The sequence below is a fragment of the Lissotriton vulgaris genome, chromosome 8 (assembly GCF_964263255.1).
Source record: "Lissotriton vulgaris chromosome 8, aLisVul1.2, whole genome shotgun sequence".
Classification (NCBI taxonomy): domain Eukaryota; kingdom Metazoa; phylum Chordata; class Amphibia; order Caudata; family Salamandridae; genus Lissotriton; species Lissotriton vulgaris.
Genome location: NC_141696.1, coordinates 1,238,392,393 through 1,238,409,510, shown reverse-complemented (window position 1 = coordinate 1,238,409,510; position 17,118 = coordinate 1,238,392,393). Strand labels below are relative to the sequence as shown.

General features: G+C 41.6%; 1 protein-coding gene across 4 annotated transcripts in view; it reads left to right on the top strand.

The window, feature by feature from the left end:
- Positions 1 to 16,818, top strand: part of USPL1 (ubiquitin specific peptidase like 1) — a 388,707-nt gene extending 371,889 nt beyond the window's left edge. For all 4 annotated transcript variants that reach the window (XM_086935147.1, XM_086935148.1, XM_086935145.1 and 1 more), the window contains one exon: positions 13,664 to 16,818. In XM_086935147.1, coding sequence (XP_086791273.1) covers positions 13,664 to 15,033 — 1,370 coding nt within the window. In that variant the 3' untranslated portion in view covers positions 15,034 to 16,818. The remainder of the gene's footprint in view (positions 1 to 13,663) is intronic.
- The last annotated feature ends 300 nt before the right edge of the window (positions 16,819 to 17,118 follow it).

Here is a 17,118-nt window from a genome sequence, read left to right as displayed (position 1 = left end):
GTTACAACGACCGCGTTGTAATCATGCATACCATTACCCCGCAAGTCGTAACAATGACTTGCGGAGGGGGGGGCGCTGGATGTTGGAATAGTATAATTTACTATTCCAACTCCAGCCTGTGCGGACAGTAGGGAAGGTGTTGGATTTTAAATCCAACACCTTCTGCCCCTTCCGCAAGTCTTTGTTCCCACTTGCGGAGTAATGGTATGCGTGGTTACAACGCGGTTGTTGTAACAACCATGTTGTAATTCCCTGCGGGGAAAGTTTTTCGTGGTAAACGTTGTTTACCCCTGCACATTGTTTTTTCTTCCTCGGTGTTTCTTCTGCAAGATTGTACTGCTGCTGCTTGGGTTGCATAATCTAATTTTTGCACATCGGTTCTCAATGCAGTGAGTTCAGGGCTGGGTTTGGGTTATGGGGTACAGGGGTATTTTTAGGGTTCAGGGCTAGGTTTGGGTTATGGGTTACAGGGGTATTTTTAGGGTTCAGGGCTAGGTTTGAGTTATGGGGTACAGGGGTATTTTTAGGGTTCAGGGCTAGGTTTGGGATTTGGGGTATAGGGGTATTTTTAACATATATATTTACAAATTCTTAAATAAAAATTAATATAATTAATTAAAATATTTAAATAATTATTAGTTACATTATTTTAAAATATTATATACTTACCTATACTTACGTTGTAATGGTATGCGTTGTAATAGTATCTGCGTTGTAGTGTAATGCGTTGTAAAGCCATTCGTTGTAAAGGGTCCTGCGTTGTAAAAAATGCGTGGTAATGGTATGCGTGGTAAATGTATGGTGCTAACATCATACATCCGTTCTGGGTCGCCACGCTCTGTTTTGTATGACCAGCAAGAGTCTGAGTCCCTCAGTTTTAGTTTCGAAAGTTTACTTGGGATCCTGTAAAGAGAGAGTGCAGCAAAAAGAATTGTTTGTACTAATGCAGGGGCAAGTTTAACCCAGATCATGTTAGAACTAATTTTAACCCAGGAGTCAAACTGATGGCAGTACTTTGTACAGCGATCCATTTACTATGTAGACTGAAGGTGGGTCGCTGATCAGTACTACAGATACAGTTTGTAAATCTTTGATGCTATGTGGCCCTCTGACTGAATATGTTAAAGGAAGGAAAGAAGCTGCATTTTCCAAGGGGCCTAATTTAGAGATCTTCATATTAATTTTCAAGAAGTTATAGAACTCTAGGTTGGACAGGTAGTACTTTCTGTGAAGTATTGCAAAGGTTCGGTGTTCATTACCTGCATGCAGGCCTGACACTAGAGCGATGCCTTCAGAAGCCCAATTTGGCCCCACCGTAGGAGAGATAGGCAGTTGAAGTTTCTTATTGTTCCATAGAGAGATGGAGTACGATTTATTAATGTTGGAGGCTAGAGACTTGTCCACATTCAGTAGAGTTCTAATGGTATCTCTGAAAATGGAATCAGATTGGCTAAATGTATGCTGCAAAATAGTTAGGCTTGCCACCAAGGCAATGGGCTGGCAATATGACACTCAGTCGCGAGCTACACTGGCTTATTCTAGAGGTTTGATTCCAACCATTGGGAGCCCTGTGCCACCAAGAAGACCAGATGGTAGTGGGACCATTTTAGCAAGTTGCATCTGCCTTCTCTCATAGGTGACCTAAGCTTTTTAGGACTCATTCTGGGTTTCTTATTACTCCACATGAAATATTACACCTTCTTGTCTATTGCACCAGAGAAAGATTTGAACAGACGGATATGGAGCGTACTCGATTAAATTAAAGGAGTTGCAATCATCTTCGGAGCTTGTCCTCGGCACCACCAAGAAATACATTTGGGAGACTTGGCTATTAATAGTCTAACTTTATCAAGAATCTTAAGCTCATTCTGGGATATGGATTCCGTCAGACTGTTACGGAACCAAATTCCCAATTATTTAATACATTTATATTGTAATTCGAAATTTGACTTCCCAACACAGGAAGGGTTACAATGTACCTCGAGAGGTAGATTTCTGTTTTATCCTTTTTCAAGGTGCAACTGGAAAAGGCAGAAAATGTGTTAGTAATTGTTACTATTGCCGGTATTGGAACTTCAGGTGTTTCCGTAAAAATGTGGATATTGTCCACATAAGCTGCTGTTTTAAAAGTAAAATGACCACATTTCAGGCCCTTGATGTTGTTGAAATAATTTATCAATAGTAATTGGGGATCCATGACCAGGAGAATTAGGAGCGGTACTCTAGTTTATGATGCTCCGCACTGTGACGCACTATGACACTCTATACCACTCCACCGTACAACACTCGACTCCACAAATTTCTGTGTAACTCCCTTTATGCCACTTTACTCCACTCTATGCCACTTTACCCTACTCTACAACACACTACACAACACCCTCTACACCACTCCACTCTGCTAAGGACCACTCCACAACTCTTTACTCTCTCTATGACACTCCATGCCATTCCACTCTACTCCACTCCACGCCACTCTCCTTTACCGCACTATCTTTTAGCCAGGCTGAACAGCAGACACACTGGTGTACAACATGCTAAAACATATTAGCAAAGCCAACAGCTTTTGCATAGGCGAGACCTAATGGCTTTGCCAACGCTTGTTTTAAAGTTGAGTTTGCAGGACTCTTGCAAGAGTCCCAAGAACCTAACCGTCCAGATATACAAATATTTTTTTTCCTTAATTGAAGAAAAAAAAAACTAAATTGATTTACACCATTCACAAAAAGCACGCTTTCTGGACAAAGATCTACCTTTCTACTAAATCTTGTGTAATTCCTTTCAGCGGTTTTTGCGGTAGTGCTGTCTTAAATAGTCTATGAAAAATGCATGAGGTTTGTGCATTTTGGAACCCCCTCCTTCCCTCTTCTCTGCCCCCCCCCCCCGCATGACAGATCACACTGATAGTTTCCATGAAGAAACTATCAATTAATCAATCACGTCATTTGTATAGCGCACTACTCACCCGGCTAGGCAAATAAGAGCAAGTTTGTGGAGAGTTTCATGAATATTCATCAAATTGTGCCGAAGTTTTTAGAAAACCAAAAAAGTCAGTTCCTATGGCAACGTAGAGCTAACCATAGCTGCCCAGTGCGACCGCCATATAAAATATGACTAACACCTTTAACACATGATATCATGCACAACATCATGAGTAAGCTTGCTGCCATCACCACTAGCATTACTACTTTAGCCACAACTCAGGCCACTCCCTCTCACTGTGTATGACATCACACATGACCTCATTAATGACATAAGTGACATAATTGAGGACTTCACTTATAACATCAGCTGTGAGATCGTTGATCACCAGCAGGGCCTATGTGCAGCATCTTTTTAACATACAACACAGGACGCATGATAGTGGTGTTGCAAGTGGTCCTCCTTAATCATACCGACCAGTAGGCTGGAGATGCGGTCAGGAAACTAGGTGCCTGCACATGAATATACCTCTTTTTCAGACATTATTTTCCCCCGCAGGGAATTACAACAAGGTCGTTACAACGACCGCGTTGTAATCATGCATACCATTACCCCGCAAGTCGTAACAATGACTTGCGGAGGGGGGCGCTGGATGTTGGAATAGTATATTTACTATTCCAACTCCAGCCTGTGCGGACAGTAGGGAAGGTGTTGGATTTTAAATCCAACACCTTCTGCCCCTTCCGCAAGTCTTTGTTCCCACTTGCGGAGTAATGGTATGCGTGGTTACAACGTGGTTGTTGTAACGGCCGTGTTGTAATTCCCTGCGGGGAAAACTTTTCCCCGCATTGTTTTTTCTTCCTCGGTGTTTCTTCTGACAGATCGTACTGCTGCTGCTTGTGTTTCGTAATCTAATTTTTGCACGTCAGTTCTCAATGCAGTGCTAATGTTTTTGCCGTTGGTAGTGAAAGGCTTGCATCTGTATTTGGAAGGCTCTCTCTGCTCACTCACCTGCTTGGCTGTTTAACCCGTCACTGCCTACAAGAAACAAAGCAGCGAGCCAGAAGCTGAATTTTATTATGCATTTCACAAGTCTACCCAGGGGTACTACGACATATGATATCATCCTCCATTCCTGACATTTCAGGCAACAACAAGTTGCATTGTGGGGTTTCTTGTTTTGCTTTTTAACTGTTTCATTATTTGCTCAAAACTCCAGAATGAAAAAGGTTGTTGGCTAAAAAAGCCAGAATTGACTGAAGCTGTTATACTTGCTATAGAACCACTTGTTCGCTATGTTTTGCTAAGTTGTCTAGTCCATTTCAAAAGCTGCTTGTTTCACACAAAACATAAAATAAACTCTGTTCCCAATTTTTGGAGGGCTCTTTCATTCACATCATGCATTAATACAAGCATAGACAATGATATTTGTTTTGCCCTTTTTTTATTGGAAACTTTTATACCAGGCTTCAAAATGCAATAAAGACAAAACATTTATAGCAACAGTTTAACCTTCCCGAATACCAAGAATGACTAACAGTTAGCTGAAGGAACATCACATAAGTCTCTCACATCGACAAGCCCAACACACTAAAGAAGGAGTGAGAGGAGTTACTGGATTTCTGTCCATTCTCATTAAACAGACATACACACACAAGGAGTACGGAGAAATAGCACAACCTCTTCTAGAATTACCATATATTCATGTACTCATATAGTAAGATGGACTCTCGCCTATCTAACGTGGTTTGCTTCATTATTGGGTTCAACATATTGTATTGTAATTGCATTTATATAGAGCTACTACCCCAAACGAGGCGTCAAAGCACTTTATCGCCGAGTAGCAGGCTACTCCGGGACCCATAGAGGATTAGTGTTGAATTAGTATAGTGAAACATGCAAGTAAATTTTAAGTGGTGGATAGGTTAGTCAGTTATAGGTTAATCAGTTATTGGAGAAGTGTGGCTCAATGGTTAGAGCGGAAGACCCTGATGCAGAGATCTAGCCCGGTACCATGGTTCAATTCCTCGCCTCGGCGGGTCTTGGGCTCAAAAATTCCATGGACCTGATAATTCTCGCCTCGGTGCCTATTCTAATCATGGAGTCCCACTCTGCAACTCTGGGCAATAGCTTGCTTAATCTCCACAACGGCCCCCACAACGCTAAGGATGCCTGGCCTCCACCTTGGGGGTGCCCAGGAGTGGACACCTCACAGGGAAAGCCAGGATGGGTTCCACAGCGGTATTCGTTCAAGCGCCTTGGGACCCTTGCGGGTGAGTAGTGCGCTATACAAGTATCAATTTACATTTACATTACATTTCCATTTACAGTTATTTGGATCGGGATTCTGAAAGATAGCAGAATCTTGAAGCATGTTACTCCGGAAACCCATAAAGGATTCAACAGTACTGCTGTGACTGGCTGTGCAGATTCCTAGTTATGAGTTTCCTAGTTTGGGTGAAGTTATAACCTTTGTTAAACTGTTATAGTGCAAATGGGTCTTATGTTCTCAGTGACATTTTTGACCCCACACAACTGCACAAACAAACAGGACTACCTTATACAAGCAGAAGACCTGAGGTTGAAATTGAAAGAAAGAAACTACCCAAACAAACTAATGAAGAATGCCAAAAAGAGGGCTGGAAATAATCACAGAGATGCACTTTTGGAACCAAAAGTAAAAAATGTCACTGAGAACATAAGACCCATTTGCATTACAACATTCAACAAAGTGTCGGATCAAGTGACTAAAATAGTAAAATAACATTGGCCGATTGTCAACAGTGGAGACCTCAACATACCCATGCCAATGTTCAGCCATCGCCGAGGGATGAACCTGAGAGACCACTTGGTCTATACTTGTCCTAAACCAACAAACACCACTATCAGATTTCAACCCTTACCAACTGGCCACTACCCTTGCAACAACTGTAGTGTGTGTCATTTAACATCAACCACAAAGACGGTCACCTTTAATAACAACGTTACTTGGCAGCTAAAACAGCTGTCCAATTGTAATATTAGTGGAGATGTGTACTTGATCACTTGCATTTGCAACTTACACTATATTGAAATGACCACACGTAAGATCAGCACCCGAATAGTTGAACACAGGAGCAACATCCGGTGTAAACAAGCGACAACACGCATGACGAATCATTATATTGAAAAGAACCATACACCCAACGATCTGACATGGGTTGTCCTGGAAGTTGTAAAAACTAAAGAAAATCAAGAAAGAATACTCCATGAGCATGAGCGTGAACAACGATGGGTGTTCAAACTTCGTACGGACATCTAGGGACTCAATGACGACATTCCGTGGTGCGCTTTCAGAAACTGAAATTAGCTTGTTTTTTTTGCACACTTGAGGCACCTTTTTTAATCTATGACCCTTCGGTGAACATGGCACCAATATCAATGCATATTAACCACAGTGCATTGTGACCTGTATACCACTACCCAAAGAAGGATAAGAAAGGTCATTATGAATGTTGCAGCCTCAATTGTAACTTTACTTACAATAGTTTTATTAAGTCTTGATATACAGTGCTTTTTTTGGCATTTACTAACTCTTATTAGTGGCTGCCCACTGAATATGACCAATTACCTGTGGGGATTCTTCAGCAGCTTTGAAAAATCCTTAAAAATAACTTTTTGACGATTATTTACCATTTAGTATAGATTATCTTGTTAGAGCCACTATTACTGACTAAAATCTCAACTCAGTTCCTCATTATCATGTAAATATGAGGTCCTATTTCTCTGTTTACATTCTTTTGAACAAGTATCGCATCAGATAGTTTCCCCATGTTGCACGCATCACTCGCCCTAGTAGAACCATCTTGATCTGTCAATATCCTTTATTGTACCATAGAATTGCATACTCCCAATATGGCCGCCGCAACCGCTCGGTCTAGTGGTTTAGGAGGAACACGGAAGCCTCTTTCTACTTAATCTCACCGGAGCAGCACACGAGTAAGATACGGTCCCGGGGTGGCTGATAATAGGTATAACCGAGCGCTTTCACCAACTAGGAAGTAAGTAACCTTTCCTCACAGAACCATGTGATATCGGACGAACGATCATTTCGCGCCTGTGCTAATACCGACAGCCAGTTTGCGAACTGATATTTACCGATCTCCCTTTTTTTTTACTCCCTCACGGACCAACAGCAGTGTGTCCATAAGGTGAAATCGAATCCCCTGAGAGACCATGAAGTGCTATTAAGCACAATACAAAGTAAATATTGAGAGTCTTACTTTACCGCTGTACCTATCATATGTTTTTCGTGTCTATCGTTTTGGTCACATTAAGTCCTGTCTTGTTTTTATGTGTGAATTCACAATCACTTAGCACAGTTAACGTCCAACACTTGGGATGTGAGCCTGCACGCACCAATAGGGTGCAACCATCCACCATAGCATTGGATGAGTGCGGCATGAAGGTACACTATGTGACCCTTCCCTCTGGGAAGGTATGAATGCTACTAATGGTGTGCTTTCTCTTTACAGCATCTGAAATCAGTACAAACGTATGTATTTCTAATACAAACGCATGCCTTTGTTAATAAGTGTTTTTCTTAATCTATCACTCCCTAACTAGGGACATAGGAGTGGCAAATGCAGGGCTGGTCCCGGCATGGTCCTGAAGAAATGCTAGGGGTAGCATGAAACATGTTGACCTTTCACTGAACCAATCCTCATTATAGGTTGGCTAACAGTGATATTCACCCCACTTTTAATATACCTGCCTAGGAGCATAATAAATCTGTTGAGGCCCTCTAAGCACGGTATTTTTACCTCACTTACACCCACTCCACCACTTTTTTGCACCACACATAGTCTTTCACTTTAAAGTGCTCCTACGTAGTTCGTGAGTCGTAGCACGCCCCTTTTCGTAGAGAACTGGGATGGCCCCAATGATGAAGCATGTCACCGTGGGGCAACCCCGGTGAGTGAGGGGACACTAGAAAGAACATTTTCTTTCTTGTAAGGTTTCACTGATCATTTAGGTCAGTTACCACAATATGAGCTAGGTCTCAGGACCCAGTAATTTGGATTCCAACTTGTGCAATAAGACATGTTTTTGTGCTCACATATTGTCCATACAGGTCAGATTCCTTCCTCAGCACTACGACTATCACACATCAAATATTGTGAAACAGCTACTGATACATAGGGCATCTATGTATGTACATTCATTGTATCCTTTGTTTTTAATAACATGGAGCAACAGCAGTAGAAACACCACTTTATCATAAAACATGTACACCTTTGGCATAAACAGTGCAAGTGTTCCTACTTCACAGGACAAGTACAACTAGGGTGGCAGCAGTGCAAACTTCCTCTATTATAGGGCAGGTAAATATGGGCAGCAGCAGTGCAAGCTTTTCTTCCTCACACAACTGGGACACCATGGCAATAGTAAACTTTACTCTGTGAACCCAACAAGTGCAATCTCCCATTCCCTGCACAACAGTACCAGTGATGCAGACTACCAGAAGCTTTCATCCCTCTCAGAACCTGTACAGTTAAGACACCAGTGACATGCTAGTCGCTGACAGATCTTTGAAATTAGGTGTTAACTTACCAGGAGAAATGTTTTGTAGATGAAATAGTAAATATGGAGGTCCTGACACTATTCTCACTTAGGTGATATTCTACCTTAGCATCCTGGAAGTCCCGCTGCTGTCACTTGGAGACCTTCCGTTTGTGTGGATTATTTGCATTATCATGCACCGAGATTTAGCCATTACTTAGTAGGCAATTGCTATCTGAAGCAGCCCAGCCAATGCCTAATTAACTATGCTCTAGACAGGTACACAGGTGCCAACTTCTTTGAAAAGGTTGTGAATGCTCGTGCACCAGGATCTGTACAATCCCAACCATGGAGCGGCACCATTTCAAAATAATGAGGGCCGCCACTGTCACTGATCACCACTGTTTTTTCTTACATTTATTTTTTCTAGGTTTTCTAAAATTTCTTAATCTATTTTAATTTTGAGGTATCTGCTATTTGTTGTTACTGAGAGCTTAAATAACAGAGTACTGTTACCGATCACTGTCAGAAGTGCGGTGTAGCCTTTTTTTGTTGTAGATGGAGGTGACCGTGTTGTCATTCGAATTTTGTTTAGACAAGTCAAGGAAGCTTTTTGTATGGAAGTGGGCAAACATAATGAACAATGTCTGTAGCATGTAGAGGACAATACTATTCTAAATAGTAGGGTGAGTATCCCTTGCTTAGTGAAGGTGGGTGAGTGGGACGTTGATTGCAGTTGGGCTGCTCTGGTACTTGTCACAATGACGCAGTTTCAGTGGTGGTCCTGCTTAAAATCCCATCCTTGTTGGCCTGTGGGAACCTGCAAGATCGCATCGCCAAAGAGGCAAAAGAAAGACCACCACGTTCTTTAGCAGGTAACTTATTTTGATCTGATCGGGACACCAGTAGTTCGAAATTTAGACAGGGAACTGCTGGATTTATGAAATGTCATTGGAAGTATTTGAAATTGTGAAAATTGATTGATTTTGAAAATGTTAATTTAGTCCCGAAAAAGTCCTGTTTTCTCTCTGAGACGACACACGTTGGTTGTACTTTCCATCCTCTTATGATATGAAATAAAGAATTTTTTTAGAATCATATATGGTCTTCTCCTGGATTTCGAACTTGATCTACTGGATATTAATTTGAATAGACTCTGCTATTATGCAGCTACTTTGTGGTGTGCCCTTCCTACTTTCCCTTTTTAAAACAAACTTCAGCAATAATCCAGCCAGTAACATTTTGGAAAAATACAATGTGGTTGACCGTATTAAAATAGCAGAGATATTGAAAATAGGTTGCTCTGTTAATTTAACCACTTGTATCTTAAAAACGGCGGAGTGGATTTACACCAGTCCACAACAGGATGACAAACTGAGTAAAGTTCTACTTTCATGCCAAGTTGTTGTGAATCCGTTCAGCTAATTGAGTTGTAGATGTGAGCAAAAGTTCTGTTGGTAGTTTCATGGAAATACACTTCCTTTTTCACCCCTGTTAACCTTGTTACCTGTGGACGGATCTTCATGCAACTTGGCGTGCAGAAACTTCCCTAACTGTGTAAGTATATTGTCGATTTTTGTGCAATTCTGTCCACGGGGTGAAAGGTTATATGCAAATCTCAAAATGTTTTTTTAAGGGAAAGTGGGGCCGAACTTCCTCAGTGGTAATTATGTATGGTAAACCACTTATTCGTGCTTCCCTCACTAGTGCATGAGTGGATTAAAAAATGTGATCTGATCCTCAAATGATAACCATATTTTTGTCACATAAAATGTTAAATACTGCAAGCAAGCTGAATAATTGCATTGGGGATTTAAGGGTACAACATGTAACAAATATAGACCTAACTGGTATTTAGTAGCGTTTTTCCAATTACCATATAATATACACATTGCAAAATAAAGCATGCCTGACATTTATTGTGGAGTCGCAGGATAGAGGGCCATTTTCAAATAACCGTCTTAAAAACAATGTTCTGTGTTCATTTTTCTGATAATAAATGTCACGTGTTAAAACTAATGATACACTGAAAGCAAAGAGGCCAAAAAGTGTGAACAATTATAAATGGTGTGCAAGCATTTGAGAACAATTGATGATGACTCTTGTCTTTCTTTTTTTCACATTATCATACCCAGTTGGCACCATGTCATGTTTGGTACCTTCAGCCAGCCCTTGCTTTTTAGCCAGAAGTACCGAATGTGTTGGGATTTTTGAGCCCATACTTGCATTGTTTGCCAAACACAAAGGCTAACATTGCAGGAAAGGCGGAAGAAATTGGACAAGGCCCAGGGCAACTTGACCACTGTGAACATATTTAACATTTCAAACATTGAAGTTTGTTCAGTTATACCTTTTAAAATCACTCTCAAATACATGATGATCAACATGCTATTAGCAGACAAATCACTGTAAAAATGTGCGCTGTTTGATCCTTTATCTGAAATGTGCGTGGGGCGAGTAGATGATATGTTAGGTGGGATTAGGACATGAGATGAAGTTAGAACCCTTTCTTGAGAAATTTTTGACTTTTTAATTTATTATAAACATACCCTGCTACCTTTATTTTCTTAAAATTTAATTTTTTCCACTTCATTTTTGTTGCAAATGCAATTTTGTAAAGCAAAATACCTTTACTTTGTGTCACGACTCCTCTTAAATAAGTTTACTTTCAATAAATCACTGGTGAAGAAAAAACAAACGGTTCTCTTTGCCCAGCCCTGCATCATTAAAAGACACCAATAATAGAAATTCTAGAATGTTTTGATAATGTCACCTGCGGTTTTGAAGGCTAGTGTGCCATCATTCTCCAGATAGCCCATTTTACTACCATCCACATTATTGAGAACTCCTAATGGAGATGTGTTTGAGAGAATCAATGATTATGTCTATAAGATTGTAGAAGAATACATGATGGGGTAACTAAATTAGTGTAAGCCCTTGGCCTGGGAGCATACGCGGAATTTAGAGGACACTGAATGAAAACAAAGACGGTGTCTTCCAAAAGCAAAATCTATTTCTATGTTGGTGTGTGTGCATTGCTGCATATAGCTGTAAAAAAGTAAACCACTTGCTGGTAAAAGATAAAAAAGAGAACACCAAGGTACTGTCTGAACATTCACAATTGATACTCAAAGCAGGCATACGTAAAATGGTTTACCTCACCTTTCCCAAATATTTTCCGTGGTGTCAATGTACAGTAAATTAATTGGATTATGATGGCTGTATTGCCACATTATGTGAATAGTGTGCAAGTATGACGAAAGGTGTGTTGTCATATGATTGTGTGTATTTATGTGGTAGTATTGGCCTACGAAGGTGCTGTATGGTGGTGTCCTCCCACCTTTCTGCAGTCTGTGTGATGTTGTGCCCTGGTTGTGCAACCTCTTGTCTGTGGTCCACACAACTCGTGCAGTACCTCTGTTTGCCCTCTGCCTACTTTACATGCCCTCATTGTTCTCCTCATCTTTGCAGCCCAGTGGCTGGAGCTGCATGCGTCCATGTGCCCTATCATTGTGTTCAGGGGTGAGTGGGCTAAAAAAGTAACCGCCACACGCCCCTTCGCCGATTTTCAATGTTGGGACAGAGCACAGGGGTGAATATCAGGTGACTTGATCCTCCATGGCCCTCACATTGCTGCAGGCCACCGAGAAGCAGGTCCCTGCTCCCACGCCATGTTCCCAGTTGGGACAGGACCCAGGGACAGGTCACAGATGGCCCCGGCTCGCTCCTCCATGGCCTTCAGCATGTTGTGTTCCAAGAGTGGCGGCTCAGCCGGCAACCGCTCCTGCGCCCTGCTCTTAATTGGCAAATGGGCCCAAGAACGGGTCTCAACCCTGCTCCTTGCACTTTCTGGGGGGTGCAATCATTTTGCCTTACACCACTGAAGGCTACGCGGAGGGGTCAATTTCCCCCTCATCCACAACACCCGTTTTTGATCGTTGACAAGACAAAAAATATAAAATTTGTTTTTTTGATCTTATAACTTTGACATTTAGGGTGTCATTATGATGGCGGATTCCCCGCATACTCCGGGCCGGCGGAAGCCACCGCCGGCCCGGAGTATGCGGGGAATCCGCCGAGGAGGCCTGAAAGACCCACCGCCAAATTAGGATGGCTGGTGGGTCTCACGATCTGTCCTCCACTTTTTCGCCGCGGTCGGAAGGCGACCACGGCGGAAAAGCACTAGCATGGCTGGCGGTGTCTATCAGACACCGCCAGCAATATTAGGATGTAGGGAAAGTAATGCTTTTCCGCGGCGGCTTTTCCGCTGTGGAAAAGCATACGGACATTCACTTTGGGGGCCCGTTGTGGGCCCCCTGGGTGAAGGTTGCGTGGGGGGTGCACATGGGGGGTACCTATGGTACCCCCCTGCCTTTGCGTGCACGAAGCGGCAGGCACCGTGCGGTGCCTGCCGCTTTGTGCATGCAAATGCACTGCTTTCATTTTTTACATTGCGGCGGGTGCTGCTTCAAGCAGCACCCGCCGCAATGTAAAACATACAGGATGTGACCGCCAGGGTGGCGGTCACATCCTAATTGCCATGGAGGGACCGCCGCTGCCCATGCAGACGGTCACTCCTACTCAGGGGTGGCGGACGGACGCAAGTCCGTCCGCCATCCTAATCGACCCCTAAGTACAGTTTACCTCACAGTTTCGGGAACTGTAATGTATATACAAAAAATGCAAAACAAAAGTGAAGAATTTTATCGCCAAGTCGTAAAACATCACCAGATCTCACATTTAACTCTTCTTGATTTCAATATTCAGGCCCTTCTGGCCCATTTTCTGTCTCATTGAAAATGTGATATATATTTATCCACCTTCCATACTCTAGAGAAAACATTCTCGATTTATGGCAGTTATGTAATGATTTCAAAAACCTATTCTTATCTTTGTCCTGAATAACACATTGCTTACCATCTTGGTGACATTTTTCGTGCGGTATTTCATCCTGTTAAAGGCTTTAAAACTATTTTTTCATGCGGGTTCATGGTGCAAGCGGGTTGGATTGTCAGTTTGCTGCAACTTTGAAACCTAGATAAATAAAATACGAAACTGTCACTTTGGGGTATAGATTTTGATATAGTACTTGTAATCGACAAAAGTCAACATAAATATGTAGGAACAGAAGCCCACTAATCATGTGCTGCATTACAATCAAATAACAGAATATGAACTAATTTATACATTCTTTCTTTCTCAGGTTCTTGGCTGGAATGTGATGATCTAAAAGGTCCTTATTGTTGTTACCAGCAGATGTGCAAAGTTCCACCTTCAGAAATTCATATTGTTTGCTGGGAAAAGAACCTCCAATCTGCCAGCAAAACAAAAGAACAAATGGAACTTGGAAATACAGAAACCTTCCCACTTAGCTCTGCTCCTTCAAGTTCTCCTCTAAGTTGTGACAGTGCAGGGCACAGGGTCGCACCTACTGCTCTTCACAAAGTGGATATTTCTGGTGCACCATCAGTTGTGTCCTCAGTTGCCACCAGTGGTAAGGAGAAAAGCATTTTTGGCTTCAAAGATTTGGCGGCTGATGCCATGATAACCCTGACTCTTGTAGAAATTCATGTTGATTCTGCAGGAAGACCACTGGAAAATGCCCAGGTGATACGAAAGGATGACGCTTCAGAGAAGGGTGCACAGCAGCCACAAGAAAAATCAACTGCTTCTTCATTGCAAAATCCGTTACAAGGGGAAACGTCACCAACAGACATGGTAGCAAACAAATGCCCAGAGTCTGAAAGCTCTATTATGTCTGTAGAGGGAGAACCCCCAAACCCAATGGCTTCAGCAGCTGACGCAGACGAAAACCATAGCACTTGCCCACCTACGATTGCTGAAGGAGCTCAGCCATCAGATATTGAGGAAGACAAGCTAATCAACAGTGCAGTCAGTCCACAAGGGGACATCCATTCGAGTCTATCATGTGAGGGCAACGAACCTGCAGAAGATCCTTCTTCAGTGTCAAACAAGAGTTGCAAGAAAGGACTTTCCACAAACTGGGTGGATAGTTTAATAGGCAGACACTCTCTTCTTCCATCTAGTCTAACTTTTTCTAATCAGAAACGTAGATCAAGAAACTTGAACGATAATAGTCAACAAAAAATATCTGCTACTCAACAGAAACATCCAAGTGAGACTTCCCCAGCTAAAGTAACAGATGGCATGGCATCGTTTAAAAAGGCAAGCAGTTTTGGTGGCTTTATAGCAAAAGGGCTCACTAAATGCATTGAAGAGGAAGCCCCAGATCCTGTATCTGGTTGTACTAGCGAATCTATTCCTCCAGGTTTACAAGACATAACTGGCCTGCCTGTAGAACATGTGTCTTGTACAGAAAATAATTCAACTACTGGGACTTTGTCAGGGGCACCCAATACTAGCAGTCAACAGATGACATCAGACCAAGAACCATCGCTTGGCCTTAATGAGCCATCAAAACATACAGACATTTTGAATGAAAAGGAGCAGTCAACTTCGAGCATTGGTGGCTTTGTCAAAGATCTTAACGTTCACAAGCTTCGTTTAGAACTAAGAAGACTGAAAGCTAAGAAGAACGAATTGACCTCTTGATATTCCAGAAAGGCTTACAGAAATGGAATGTTGTCAAACAAACACTGGGAATTTCCCATGATGCACAATATGACCGAAGGTGTAAATCATCGCAGAAACGTCTCAACATCTGAAAAGTGTAGCCAGGACACATTGATGGTGCAAACAGTAATTCTGTGTGCACTAGGACTTCCGGCAGCTTCTTATTTACTAACCCAGGAGATTTAGAGTCCTTTACAGACTGCAGCGGCCTCGTCCATGGAGATGAGGAGATCTGAAGAACATGGCCGCAGAATATTTTGACTGTTGGTGTATAGACGCAGAGGAACATTCCTATCTGCTCGGGAACATGCGTTCTGCTAAGGCACGGCCAATATGAATACAGCGTGAACTAAACCGAGTCTGTGAAGATTAATAGTTACAGGACCAAGGGCTAGATGTACAAACAGTAGTAATAGCGAGTACCTTATAGCGGTTATTTTACGATACGCTATTTGGTAATCGCTATTACTAATGTGTAAAGGGGTTATCTACCCCTATTCCCTAGATAGAAATTCACTGTGGGTCGCAAATGGACCTACCGCCTGAATATTAATGAGGTAGGTTGCAATTTGTGACCCACTAGGATTCTCTGCCATTACTGGGATGGCGGCCTGCTGGGGTCAGCAGACCACCATGTCTGTGATTGCTTTTAACTAAAGCAATCATCTTATTTTAAATGCAGGCCGTTTTCCTTAAAGGAAAATGAGATGCATCTAAAAATAAAAAAATTATAAGTTTTTTATTTTTTGGTAAGAGTCGGCCGTGGGCCATGGGACCACTAAGGATCCCTTCCCAAAAATGGAATGTGTTATCACCAACTTTGATTTGGTGGCAAAATGCAAATGTTTTGCGACCGCATTTTGGTCGCAAAATATTTATACATGCCAGGCTGATTCGGTATTTGGAAGGGACGCCCTGAGGACACCCCTTCCAAATACCAAATCACTATGTATTCGCAATTCCAAATTGCAATTCGGTAAATGTTACTGAATCACAGTTTGGGATTAATACACACCAAAATGCCTTTTTGCAGTCGGAAATGGCTCAATTCTGTGAATCGGGCTGTTAGCCACTGCAAAAATGCTTCGTACCTCTAGCCCCAAGTTTTATGATCTCATGTTAGGAAAACTCTGTGATCTAGGATGCCTTAGAAGACCTGTTTTTATTGAGCTGTAGCTTTGTAGTGGGTCGTTAGAATATTTCCTTTTAATACATGTTTACTAACATACCTTTTAAATTATCCACTTCACTTATTTTAACCTTGTTTAGTCTTGCATATTTCTAACATAAAAAAAATCGAAATCTTTTTCAAACTATTGCTAGTCACCAGTGTGTAAACATTGACCCTTTAATATTTAACACGTAAATGCTTATTTCTTCTCGTTGTAAATAAATTAGTTGATAGATCTGTATGTGTTTAAATGCATTGTAAACGAGGAGCTATTAATGTTTCTTTATTTTATAAAGGCTAAAAAGAAACAAAGAAGTAAGAACAAAGGGATTGAACATTAGCTTTCTTAAATGTACAGTTATTTTGTATGATCGTAGAAAAATGTGTTGAAACGTATAATGCTAGTAGTTTGCAATGTTAATGCTTAGTGCAGTTTCTCTGGTATAATTTTACAGTAATGTGTTCTGAATTAAATTGCTCTGTTGCTCTTTGTGCTTAGCTTCACCTTATGTGTTTAACATAGAAACAGCTTTGATAGGTCTTTGGCCACAACCACATGTTGATTTTTTTATTAAAACATTTGATGGAGCAAACATTGTGTGCGTCCACTGAAAGTGCTTACATTGGACTTTTTGCCCTGTGGAAAAGCTTATGATTAATACAGCACAACTAAGATGGCTATGGTAAAACACCAAATGAGCAAGGCTGTGGGCCTTATACATTATTTAAATTTACAACAAATGCAGAAGGGCTGACATGTTTACTGTAAAAAGCATATTTTAAAGCAGATCATTTAAGTGTGGATTGTTTGTTACAGTGTGTTAAAGCTTGCAGGGAGATACTACATAGAATCTCACAGATTACTGTAGTAGGCAGGGTTGTTATGTTACCCC